The sequence below is a fragment of the Numenius arquata genome, chromosome 2, assembly GCF_964106895.1.
Source record: "Numenius arquata chromosome 2, bNumArq3.hap1.1, whole genome shotgun sequence".
In the NCBI taxonomy this organism is placed as follows: domain Eukaryota; kingdom Metazoa; phylum Chordata; class Aves; order Charadriiformes; family Scolopacidae; genus Numenius; species Numenius arquata.
In genome coordinates this window covers 89,106,113-89,119,119 of record NC_133577.1, presented here as the reverse complement: position 1 = coordinate 89,119,119, position 13,007 = coordinate 89,106,113, and the positions used below count along the sequence as shown (strand labels likewise).

The 13,007-nt window shown below is 38.7% G+C and overlaps 1 protein-coding gene across 4 annotated transcripts in view; it reads right to left on the bottom strand.

The window, feature by feature from the left end:
- PPP1R12A (protein phosphatase 1 regulatory subunit 12A) overlaps nt 1–13,007 on the bottom strand; it is a 126,044-nt gene that overhangs the window by 66,307 nt on the left and 46,730 nt on the right. For all 4 annotated transcript variants that reach the window (XR_012463706.1, XM_074166371.1, XM_074166377.1 and 1 more), the window contains exon 2: nt 12,136–12,266. Coding sequence is in view for 3 of the 4 variants with exons in the window: in XM_074166371.1 (XP_074022472.1) it covers nt 12,136–12,266 (131 nt within the window). In the remaining variant the exon portion in view is untranslated. The remainder of the gene's footprint in view (nt 1–12,135; nt 12,267–13,007) is intronic.

Genomic DNA, 13,007 nt, shown 5'->3' with positions numbered 1-13,007 from the left:
CTCTACAGTGTCCTTTCAAGTAGTTGTAGAGAGTGATGAGGTCTCCCCTCAGCCTCCTCTTCCTCATACTAAACAGTCCCAGCTCCTTCAACCGCTCTTCATATGATTTGTCTTCCAGGCCCTTCACCAGCTTCGTTGCCCTCCTCTGCACTCGCTCCAGCACCTCGATATCTCTCTTGTATTGAGGTGCCCAAAACTGGACACAAAACTCCAGGTGTGGCCTCACCAGTGCTGAGTACAGGGGCACAATCACCTCCCTTCTTCTGCTGGTCACACTATTTCTAATACAAGCCAGGAACGGTGGTACCTAGTACACATATACCCTGTGTCAGTGGGCAAGTTTCAAGTCAGTTGAATACGAATGCAGAGCACCCAGTACCCAGCCACCCTTCAAATACTCTCTCGTGCACCCTCACGCTGTCAAACTCATTTTTAAACACATATTTCAAAATCCACATAAATGTAATGAGATAAAAAGTCACAATTTCACTGTTTCTGAAATATATATTGTAACCGTTGTACGCATTTGGCAAAGAGTGTTAAAATGTGCACACCCTGGGGCAGGTCTCGCAGGGCACGGAGGAGCCCTGCTTGCCCCGGCTGGGGCCACCCGGCTCTGCACAACCAGGGATCTCCTCGCCCTCTTCAGTGACAACCTACAGATAATTTCCCTTGTCCCCCTTTCTCCACAGCTGAGATACTCCTGCAGTTGTCTTTTTTCTCCAATCTGTGATTTTCAGAAGAAAATGAAGGCTCTGTGTTCAGTACTGGAACCAAAGCTGTACAAATCTGATTGGGCCAAGAACAGTGTCTCCTGGATGATTTTAAGACGGATGTAGAATAAATCAAATGACTTGAAAAACAATCAAGTCAAATTCATAGGGATGTCTTACTCAGGCACTCTGCAAAATGCCATCCCACGCTGTGCCTCAACCTTCTGCCTCTAATCATTTAGAGCTGAATAGAGACTGACATAACAAGACAGGCTTCTGTGATGGCATTTAAATTAAAATCAAATCATGATAAAACTCAGGCACTTTTAAGGTTATGTTTCTTTGCAAATTACAGAAGATTCTCACTCCCATCTTTCTCTCTTGGAAAAAAAAATGCTGCAGCACTTTCTAAATAGGAATGCTCCCCCTATGAGCAGCAGCATCAGTCAGCAGCTACACAAAACACCAAGTTAAATAAGACCAATTAGGATTATTTGGCAAAACTAGATAATTATTTCTCCTGATATATGTGAGTGATGATTTTAAGACAGCTGATATCAGCAAGAGATCTGAGGTGAATTTATGATTTTCTCTTGCAGAAGATGAACTGAGAACTTCAGACATCTAGAGACATTTAAAAAAAATTAATAAAAAAATAGTTGAGAAACAAATGGCCAAATGCTTCTAAGCAAATGGGAAGTGACATTTCTTTTCAATTTTCACCAGTCGCATCCAGATTTCGGCATATGTCTTTTTCTAAATTATGTACCAGTTTGAAAAGACCTTTTTATATCCTTCAATATGCAAGAGCTCCTCCAGATAGCAGCAAACCCAGCTCCTGACTCTCCCTCGTGAAGCTGTTACAAAAAAGCATCTTGGACAGACACACACATCTTTGCTTCAAAAGTGTCAAATACTCCCAAAGTTATTGAAGTAGTATGCTACAAAGATGAGAAAAAAAATTGCCCCTACGCAAACAGCACTTTCTGTCAATTCTAAATACTGTGCCTATATGAAAAACATATTCATGTTTACGAAGGCAACACTCTTCAAGGTGCCAACACAGCACTGAGCTCTGCACACAGCTGGCCATCCCTAGTCTCCACTGCAACTTGCGTGCCCAAGGAAGCACAGTGACTAGAATCACATCTGTTTTCCTTCTTGGTATGCAGAAGCATGGAAGAAATAGTGTAGATAACAGTATCTGGTTAGTCTTAGTCCTCCCATGTTCCAAGAAACCTCTGAAAAAATCCAGCAATAAGCTCTAGAAATATTTGTACGTAAGTGGCCACCTAAACATTAATGGCGCAAAGATGGAATAGGAAAAATTCCTACTTGCAGCATATGAAAAGCAACTAAGCCTTCATATTTTATCATATCCATATAGAGGAAAGGCATGTGAGAGGTGGCAGAGCAATGTTTAGGTATAAGTAAACAGTGACGGAGAAGAGAAAAGTAGGAAACATGAAGAATGCTATATAGGGAAACATATGCTATAACCTATTTAAAAAAAAAAAAAAAGAAAGAAAGAAAAAAATGACCTGGAGCCTGGTAATGCCAGGATGAACACAGGGCAAAACCTTCAGCAGGAAAGAAAGCAAGCAAGCAAAACAAAAAGTATTTTTAAACTGCATATCAAATGTTAATTTCACTACGCACTTGGTGAACAAGTGTTTCTCTCCTTTACTTAGAAGTCTTTAAAAATTAAGGAACACTTATCCTTGCTAGTAAGAGTATGTTGATTTCCAAGCTGAGGCATAGGAAGTTTTATAGCAAATGCTGTCAAAATTCACAAAACTTCCTAAACAAAACAAAGCTAAAAAACCCCTCGATTCCCAAAGAATTAACCAGACCAACACGTTTTGAGGTCCAACACGTTTTGAAGTCCAACATTCACAAAAAGTACCAGAAGTGTTGAAAAATTAAGGTCGGACAACAAAAATACATGTTTTGTTGAGGTTTTTTCTCCATAAAGACTGATTTATCTAAACCTAATTATCCTTCTTGCACTCTATAGTGCAAAAATGAAGGTTGAGTTTGAAAAAATATCATGTTGCAGCTGCAGAAGAGTACATACACTAACTCTAGCTCAGGATGCTTTCCTGTAGCAACTCTCCAAGCATTTGTGGTGATTTTCGGAAGTGTCATCAAGGTGAAACATTGGGATTGAGTTACACTTGATAATGAGAAAAGATACCAACAACACGGAGGCAGAAAAGGAAGAGGAAGAAGGAAAACCATGCTGCTGCCCACCTTCTTCAGCTAATTCCTCATCTACAAGAGGTGATCACACCACTAGCTCACTGTCCTTCCTGCCTTGTGCCATAAGTAACGTTATAGATTTGGCTATAGCAGCACCGCAAATTCTGATTTTTAACTGCTGCTTTCTATTTCAGTGGAAGTTTTGAATATGGACCTAACTTAACAATCTTATTTTCCTCCAACAGCCACGTGTTGGCATTTACATCAGAAAAATTTAAACCAAGATCAATTCTTTTACTGTGCTTAAACAGATATTAGCATAGATATAATCGCTACATCACAGAACTTATCTTGTTTGTAATTATATTACGCAATATTATAGTGAGCAAATCTCTCTATGAAGCAACATTGGTATTACAGTGCAGCTTTTAGCATCACTCAGTAGTACTGAACTCGGTCTCACCCCTCATCAGGTATCAGCAATCTGGAATTCATAGCAGTTGTTTACCTGTCCAGTTCACTTTGAACTTCCTTGAAAACACATTTCTTCTGAAAGAAACTCTTACTCTTTATTTAAATTTGATAAGCAGTACCTCAGTTGTAATCAAGAGGTTTCGAGTAATTCCTTTTTCATACTTTTTTCCTGCTATACCTGCTGTTTATAGCAAAAATACTGTATTTTTGTGTCTTAGTATCTGAATTGTATCCAAATAACTCATTCTCATCAATGCACAGCAGCCTTATGCCTCTAGAAATACCACACTATATTTACATGGATTTCAGAAGAATTCAAGCAGCTTTTGTCCTGCCTCAGTCATGGATAAGACTAGAAAAATACACACAGATTAGGATCGCTTGCACTGAAATGACGTAGTTTAGGATATCCAACAAAAGACACAGCTGTAAGAAAGGATAAGTAGGCCATAAATTGCTTTAGTGTCATTAGAAAATCTACGATATGCGGCAGAATAGGGTCAAACTCACAATACGGAAAAAAGCTCAAAGAAAATAAAAACTGAGATACACAGAAGTGACAACCTATATCACACCCATGTTTTCTCCTAGAAAAGGACTTTATTTTGAATTTAATTAATTTTATATCTGGTAACTGAATAAATACTATATTCAGTATTTAATGGAACTAACAATTCCATAGATTCTATAGTGTAAAAAGAAACTATCACCTCCTCTCTCTAAACCAAGAATTTTTAATTAGTTGACGAGGCCTTCACAAGTGACATTATACCGTACTTACCAACACTTGCTCAATTCGAAACCTGGTTGCTCATGTATCTGAGCTCCCTCATCCAGGGAGGACCTGATGCGTTATGTTTCTCAGGAGTCTACCTGAGCTCCCAGGTTTCCATATGTATCACTCTTCAATATGTCTTCTCTTCCACATGTATCACTCAGATGCTCATATTAACTTCAGAGTTCGTAGGTAAGAGATCTACTCTGAATTGTTCTCAGAACACCAGTGAAACCAATGCTCTGTGATAAACAATTAAGATCTTTCCTGCATATCGCTTCTCAAGGCATGATGGTTTTTTTAGACGAGCTGCATTTTTAAACTCTTTTTCAGCCAAAAATCAGAGTGCTCTGAGCTTTACACTGGGCATCAGTCCCTTGACCTTTCATTAGCTCCAATGAACTGCTAAAGCACATTAAAAGAAAAAAAGATACTTTCCACTAAATCATATGTCTCTGAAGAAGGTATTTCTGAACTTCAAGACCTAGCAGATTTACCTTTACAAGAACAGAAACGCGATACACTTACTAACAAATATTTAGGGTCAGAAGTAGAGATGCACACAGTAATCCAATCTGAAGAAGGCAGCTACACAGCACCCACTGTCCTTGTGCATCCTACAGTGACCAGCTCTCCTCGACTCCCGCAGTTGAACAAACAGGCATCAAATCAGTTAGGTCCTATAATTCCCTCTAACCCATTGACCATATCTTACTGTTTATTTCTGCCAGCTATTTTTTATCAAAACATCAGATCACAACTACACAGTACAAAAGATTAAACTCTACCACATAATGATACAATTTTAAAAAGGGAATTTCACCATCAACCTAAATAACTTAATTAGCATTGCATTATTCTTAGGACATACACACATGCAGCAAAAACATGCTGAAAACAGTATAATGCCACAATACATTTTCATAAAAGAAAATGCCAACTGATACTAGCTCACTGATCTTCTCCAAGTAACTCTATTATTTTCTCTAATGGAATTTAGCTTTTTCCTTGCAGATATTTTTTACATTGCCAATAAAGAACAAGCATGGCACTTTGACTGGGGGGGGCAGAGAGACTACCATACTAGCATATTTTCTCTTTTAACACTCTCATTAACACTTTTTCCCAATCTGTTCTTCCAGAAAGAAACAAGGCAACAAATAGAAATGAATTAACTGCAACAATCTTCAAAAGCCTGCAGTGACCTTTTCACAGCTCTCAAAACAAACATTGCATCTTTACCAGTGTCAACTTGTAAGAAGTCAGTCATTCTTCTAGAAGAGCTGCTCTTCTTTGGCTGAGAATAAATCTTCTTTTCCTGCTTTTATTTTGTCATGTTTGTTTCATAATATATCCTTCTGAAGTCCTCTTCTCATTTCCTGAGTTGGCTGTACCAGGTTTTATCTTTGTTCCTTTTCCTTTTAATTCTACTTCTCCAGTTAACGTTTCCTTGTGCCATTTAAAGTAACATCTTGAATCCTGACAAAAGCTTCATTCACCTTGTAGGACCTTTATCAGACCAAATGCTGTATCAGTTTGCATACTCAGTTTGCGTGTGGTTTACATCAGACCATCAACTTCACCGTGCTATTCATAAATCCAAACTTCCGTTTACCCTCCAAAGATCCATTTTTCAATCCAACACTAATAACATCGCTTCATACTCAGATAAAACCACAACTAGGAACAAAGCTAAAGGAGATGGGAGCTCTCCCTGACATTGTTATCAGCCTGCTTTGCCTAAATAATGTCTTGCTCTTCTAGGGTTATGCTAAAGAGTTTATTAAAAAACCTCCAGTAAGTAACAGCTCCAGGTACTCAAGTTATCAAAAATTAGAGAGAAATGGATTAGAAACAATGGCTTTGAAACATATTTTGTGGCACAACCACCCTTTCACCCTCATGGAAGAACACTGGAGAGTACCAGCTAATTCAGGCTCCTGAGGTGAGAGATGAAGGCGAGGACTCCACCTCAGCAGAGGCAGCCCTCCACAGCCAGGCTTCTGATCAGAGGCACAGGCTAGGTCTGAAAAGCAGCCCAGACTTTTTTTTTTTAATACCCACATATCTATGCCAATGGCTGCTGGCGAGCCAGGTCAGCTCACTGATCCAAAAGAGCATAAACCCTCCAAACCCCCTGAAGGCTAGTCTTACCCTTATAGTTCCCACATTGTTGTGTGATCATTAGATAATGCAAGAGAGGGGGTAAGAGCCTTAGGAGGAGGGAAAATCAAGGAGAGGAAGGAACAACTGCGTATTTCTGCAGTAGTCTCAAGTTAGATCACATGAAGCATATTGTGACACTGCACAATATGCTTCGCTAGCTGTGGCCAGATGAGCGCTGGTCCCATCCTTCTACCATGGGCAGGAATCACTACCCACCACCCAACACCCACAGCAGTCTCCGCAAGGCAATTAGAGCTGCAAGTAAATCACCTATCACTGAATATCTATGTATTCAACTACAGGTTTGCAGGACTATCTCTCACTCCTCCGTGACAGCGATCACTCAATTAGTCTTAATGGACTGTTCCTAAAATAGAGAGATCTCGGGACCGTGTCTTGCTGAGGCTTCAGCAAACTAGTTTGGCTGGGTTCACTTTCAGGTATCTGCAGTCTGGAAAAACAGACGGGCGTCAGCAATAAGGCAGTGGTTACACACAAGCCTTTTAAAATGTGCCTTAAATATTGGGGGAAGGAGGGGATACAACATAGAAAACATTGGGCAGGAAGGAAAGTGAGTAGAGCAGTAGAGTTGCTCAAGCTGCTGGTTCTCTTCCTAAATGAACTGAGTGAGAAGGCTCTGAACTTAAGAAGTTTTTCCCTTTCTAACTGTAATCATATGCTTCAGCCTTTAAAACTTATAAAATAAAGCGTATTTTGAAACTGTGCTAAGTCTTAGGGTCTGTATAAGTAAATACATGTATCAGACATGCCTCCCAAACGTAAAAGAAACCATACTGAGTTAGGCCAAACGCCAATTTAATGTTTAGCCAAAAGCGAGCACATCTTCAGGGGAAACAAGAACACGGCAAATACATGCTACTTTTCCTATAATACCTTTCCAGTCTCCAACTATTTTCCTGCATTTGCTGAACCAGATCTGATTCATATGTATCTACTGTGCATTTGTATTTTTTTATGTATCAACCCTCAGTGGACTTCTCGTCCCTTGAACCCATGTGAAATTTTAGTATCTACAGCAACATTTGGCAAACTGTTACTCAGATGTACTACATGTATATGAAGGTATAAAAACCCTATTCTTCCTTCAGGGGACATCTCCCTCCCCCTTGTTTTTTTTTTTTTTCACGAAAGTGTAACTGTCACTGACTTCCATGTTATTTTTGAAAAATGCTCTTCTTATACTTGCTGGAAGATGCACCTTCTTTCATTCTGGGGAAATGAAAAAGCATTCATATTTCAGTAGTAAAACTCTATTATAGCCTCTAAGTATCTGCAAACAAGTTTCAAAATACATCAGCTACACATTCACAACCAGGCATGGTACAAATCCCACAAGAAAATGTATTTTTACCACAAACTTTAATTCTTGAACAGAAAAGAAATTTCTACCATTTCAGATTTCTTTTACATTAATCTGGTACAACACAAAACAGAGACAAATAAGAAAGCAAGCATTTTAAAATTCTGTTTCTTAAATGATACTTTGCACTACTTCTTCTATTACATTTTTTGCATTCTAAAATGAAATTTGTTTATTCCCTGACAATGAAATAATATACAAGCTTTTAAGCTGTACAAGAGATCAGATAAAAAAAAAATCATTATATACACCAAAGTAGTTTTACAAAGGTGAATTTAAGGGTCGTACCCATTAAATACCATCTTGAAGAAGGCACGCAAAATTTCTGGTGAAGTCCTCCTGCATTTAAGTTTGTTTCCACATAACCATAATTTTTCAAACCATTTGATGCTGGCCTTTTAAATTCATACTAACACACTGGAGAAAAAAAAAAGGCTCCTTTGTGTCCAGCTTTCTGTAAATGAAAAGAAATGGAGAAGAATACAAAAAGAGAACATGCCATACAAAATCCACCTGTTTTGGTAATTTTGAAGAATTTTAATTTAAAACATGTTCATACTGCAATTACTTGTAAGCTAATTCACACAGTCATAAACTAGATGAACACTGACTTAAGTAGGCAATTCTAAAATTAAACTATTCAAAGAATTTCCAGTAAGCTGAAGCACTCCCAGCATTTACACATCTCAGAAACAAGAGAAACAAAAGGAGCAGTTGCCCTCCATGGCAGAGTTTTTGCTTTTACAGCACAACTCTCCATCTGCAACCAGCTAACACCTTATTTCACACTAAATGATGTTCTCTTGCTGTATTTCATCTGAAGTGGGTTTCTACAAGACTAACATTTCTTAAACCAGAAGATGCATTTTTTAGAGGAGACGGGAAGCATCTTCAAGAAAAGGCAGCTGTTCCAAAGGAGCAGAAAACTTTAATGGGACGGGAGACGCTGCTGGGAGAAGATGCCACAGGACTGGTGAGCACAGTGGAGGATGACAGGGACAGGGAATACAACGTCCACTGGCCAGACAGCGTGGTTAGCGGAAGCAAAATAAAAACTCCAATGAGTAGGGGCTGTGCCACAAATTCACTCATCCCACCAGCAATTAGCATGGGACCAGCGGCAAAACATGGCTGAAGTGGTGGCTCCCTGAGACGTCCAGGGTTTTTTTTCGGAGAAGCTCCCTACCACCTACACATCCTACACTTCTCCCAGATCTCCAGCAAACAGGTGCACTCACTCAGGAACATCTGAGCAGCAGCAGGTGCTACTTAAGAAAAAATGTGTACCTTAATAGAGTAAGAGAAGGCGAGAGGATGAGGTGTTCGGTGAAAGCACAGCGAGATGGGAAGGCTCCTGCACTGATCAAATAGGCAGGCACCATTCTGTAGTAACACAGGAATGACTCCCAGTCATTCCCATTTACTGTACATAATAGGAAATGGGTGTTAGTAGCTAACGGATGGGATGTGTAGGAAGAATATGCGACCTGTTTGTGTATGGATTCAATTACAAAGCAGTCTGAACAGAAACCTTGCTCACTCTGTAAGACAGTACATTGACCATCCCAAATATAATCCTATGCAGGAGAAGAAAAACTATGATAAAGATTGTACTATAAAGGTTTGTAATGATTAAACGGTTGGGTTTTTTTCATTTTGAAAGCAGAACCAGGGTTTCATATCCCATCAGCAGATGTGCGAACTCCAACACACTCCATTCAGTTTTATTTCATAGACTCTTACCCTAGTGACGAATCATGCAAGAATTACCATGCAACATGAACAGAACTTCTGCTTTCCTTCCCCCTCTTTTAAGCCTAGAAAGTGATGTACACACATACATGAAGAATGTTAAGGCTGAAAGGTGAACACAGTCAACATAGAGAGGACATACTTAGTGCTATGAAGTCCCTAAATTACATTCTAAGCATCGAAATGCATTTCGTAACAGAAAATAGCTCTGTTGCTTTCTTAGATATAATTTCAGATTTTGAGACATGAAAACCTGAAATAATGAAAGTCTGCCATCATGCTACATTTTTCTTATGAATTGTAAAATTGTAAGCATTGTAAACAAAATCAATATATTATCTAAATTTGGATATTTGGAGGATTTTACAGATTGTGCTATTTCAAGAGAAATAAATTCTAGCTATTTACATCTGAAGAAAGCCCTAAGAAGACTTAAGATGGCAGCAGAGGAAGCAGAAATAGATTGCTGAGTTTCCAACTTGAGAAGCTCTACAAAGCTGTGCAACAGGCAGTTCCACAGCAGAAGAAAGGGAAGCACAGGTCAGACTCTCCCAAGCCCTTCGTTAACAAAGTTTGGAAACACCAGAACCCATGACTCTTCTCCCTTGTACCTTGTAAGAAAATAGGAAACGAACAGAAGATGTTCTGCACCAAAATGCTAGTCCGTATCATATAGGACAGAAAGATTACAAGCTATTAGCTGTAATCTTTTCAGATCTATATATATAAGCTCTATAATTCACCCAAAGTAAAAGCTCCCTTCCATCAACCTGAAAATTTAGTGCTAAAAATGAAACATGTTGGATATAGACAAAGAAACACACAAAGACACATTCTCATGCTTCCCAAGAAAGACGTATTGTCACTAAAGCAGATGCCAGACCCAGTGTGTACTATGGGCTAAATAAAAATGAAATTTCTAACCTTTGACAATTTATTCTATCATCCTGTCATATTCCACCGTTTTGCCTCAGCTGCAAATTCTGCTGTCAGTTTTGTAAATTATTTGAAGCTGAGCTCCTGGAGAAGCAGTCTGAAGAAAATCTAAACTCTGTGGTCCTCACCAGATATAAATATTGCTCCATTCAGGTCAGGTTACCCTTCTCAGCTGTATGTAGAAATTCATTTCAACAGCTTATCTTCAAAAGTCCTTGCACCTTAGAGACACTGCTCTTCCAGCATCTTAGATGACCCACATCCCACATGATTATACTCCAATAACTTCATTTTTTAAAAAAAAAAATCTAAAGAGAATATGCAGACAGCTCCTATACCAGTCTGAGAGAATAAATAACAGTTTATAGTCTTCAGCGATATTATAGACTACAGATACTCAAGTCAATAGTGAAAAACTGTCTTGTGGACAAGGGACTTCGTTCTCTCTCTGCCGAACATCTCCCTGCTTTAGGCTGCAATGCCAAACCAAGAACATTTATTCAACTTTTCCCTAGTGTGGAAAAAGGCAGGTGTTTTACCTTCACTAAACTGAAGAAAGGCTTATATTACCTCAGTTTGTAGGGAAATTCTTGTCATAGTATAGCCAACAAGTAAAGACTTCCAGCATGCATGCAAGATTACAGCATCAAACATCAACATAGTGTAGAAAGGCAGATTACAGAAGTCAGCAGTCACACAGAGTCCCCATTATAAAAAGGATACACAAAGCACTTCACTCTATGAACACCCAAAAAAAGAATTTTCCAGTGAAAACAATATACAAGAGTCTCCAGAATTGTTTGTTTCCCTTAAGATTCAAACAATTAAACCTAGCAAACTCACAGAACATCAATAAACGATCCTCGCAACTTAAAATTTCCATCTTTCGCCACTGCAGTTAGTACAGTAACATTATTATGTGATAAAATACTATTTTGTATTTTATCCAAGTCTCACACTGGATCAAACATCACATGAGTTTAGCAGAATTGATGAAGTCTGTGTTTACCTGAAGGTCCTCCAGAAATACACTATTACCTTCTTTGCTGTGAGAACAGCATACTGAACAACATATGCTAACTATTTTCTCCAATCAGTCATTACTTCAGGTTAAGACAGACAGCCTTTGGAAAAGTTTGATTTTAGCATATCTTCAGTGGCCCTCAACAGGCTTCAAGAATAACAACAAAAACACTCCTGGAATTTAGTACTGAGTAAGCTTTAACTAATACCATAACAGGCTTCTAACTTCAACTGTAAGATTTTGCTCCACAGCCAAAATAATTAGCAAAAGTCACCACTTCATACCACACCTGAAAACCAAAAGTTTCAAGACTGCAAACACAATTGCAAAATTAATCTCCTACACATAAATTTATCCTGGGATGTTTCAGACTACTAATAAGCGTGAATTGAAACTTTCTCCCCATGCCTCCACCCCCCCCATAACAACCTTTCTACAGAAGAAAATAATTTTTAAAAAATCATCCAACAGTCACGAAGAGTCTTAGATGTTTACATCTTACAGCTACATGTAAGAAAGCTAAAAAGAGAAAATGCAATGCACAAATGGTTAGATATACAGCACACTTCACAACCAAAACACATCATAAAAGCATCCTCTCTCACTACACATCCCAGAGGCAACTGAAAAGAGTGCCATCTGCTGCAAGTGCCCCTCTGACAATGTATTAGCAAAATACATGTATTTCAAAAATAAGAGGAAAAAGCCTTACTCTGCTATATCAAGATATCCACAGGAAGCAGCTGCATGTAGAGGTATCCAGCCTTCGTTATCTGGTTGATTAATATTTGCTCCATTTTCCACCAGAAATTTCACCATATCTACGTTATCGTCTATACAGGCCTAAAAAGAAAGAAAGATTTAAGAAATAAGTTCATATTAAAGGTGTTCTACAATATTGTGCATCTTTAAGCAACATCTTCAGAAAAAAAAGGTAAGTATCTTAAAGTCTGATGAGGGAGTAGGGTTTATTTGTTGGGGTTTGACAGCAAGACAAGAAGAATTTGACAGAAAAGCAGCAGGTGTTACAGGCTTGTGAAAAAATCCTTAAATAAACAAATTCAAACAGAGTTTAACAAAAACAACAAATATGATTTCCTCAGGTAAATTTGTCTGGTTTTCTGAGAAGCCATTTACAATCCCCACTGCAACCTTGTTCTCCAGTATGAAGCGGTTCCCTTTAATAAAGCCCCCAGGCCCTTGCCCCATCCCAGGCCCAGCTCAGTCACTCCAGTGGGTATCAAAATTGAATAAACAGCTACACTATGAAGCAGAATTGTTGTGACCAAAAGATGGGGAGCAGTTTGGAAAACAATACCGTAATGTGGTTCCAATTATAATGCAGTTGAGACTAAGGAGTATGGAAGGGGACGCTACGTTGCATTTCAACACCCCCCTGCTGTTTTCTACTGCAGCATATCCTATACCACCATACGTCTTTTAGGAGTCAATTAATCACTGCTGTTTATAAACTTACTTGAGGACCAATTTGGCACAATGCAAAGATATTATCTTTTGTGCACATGTCTTAATTACCAAGCAAACATTGTTGCCCAGATGCAGAACTACTGCTGTTCTCCAGAT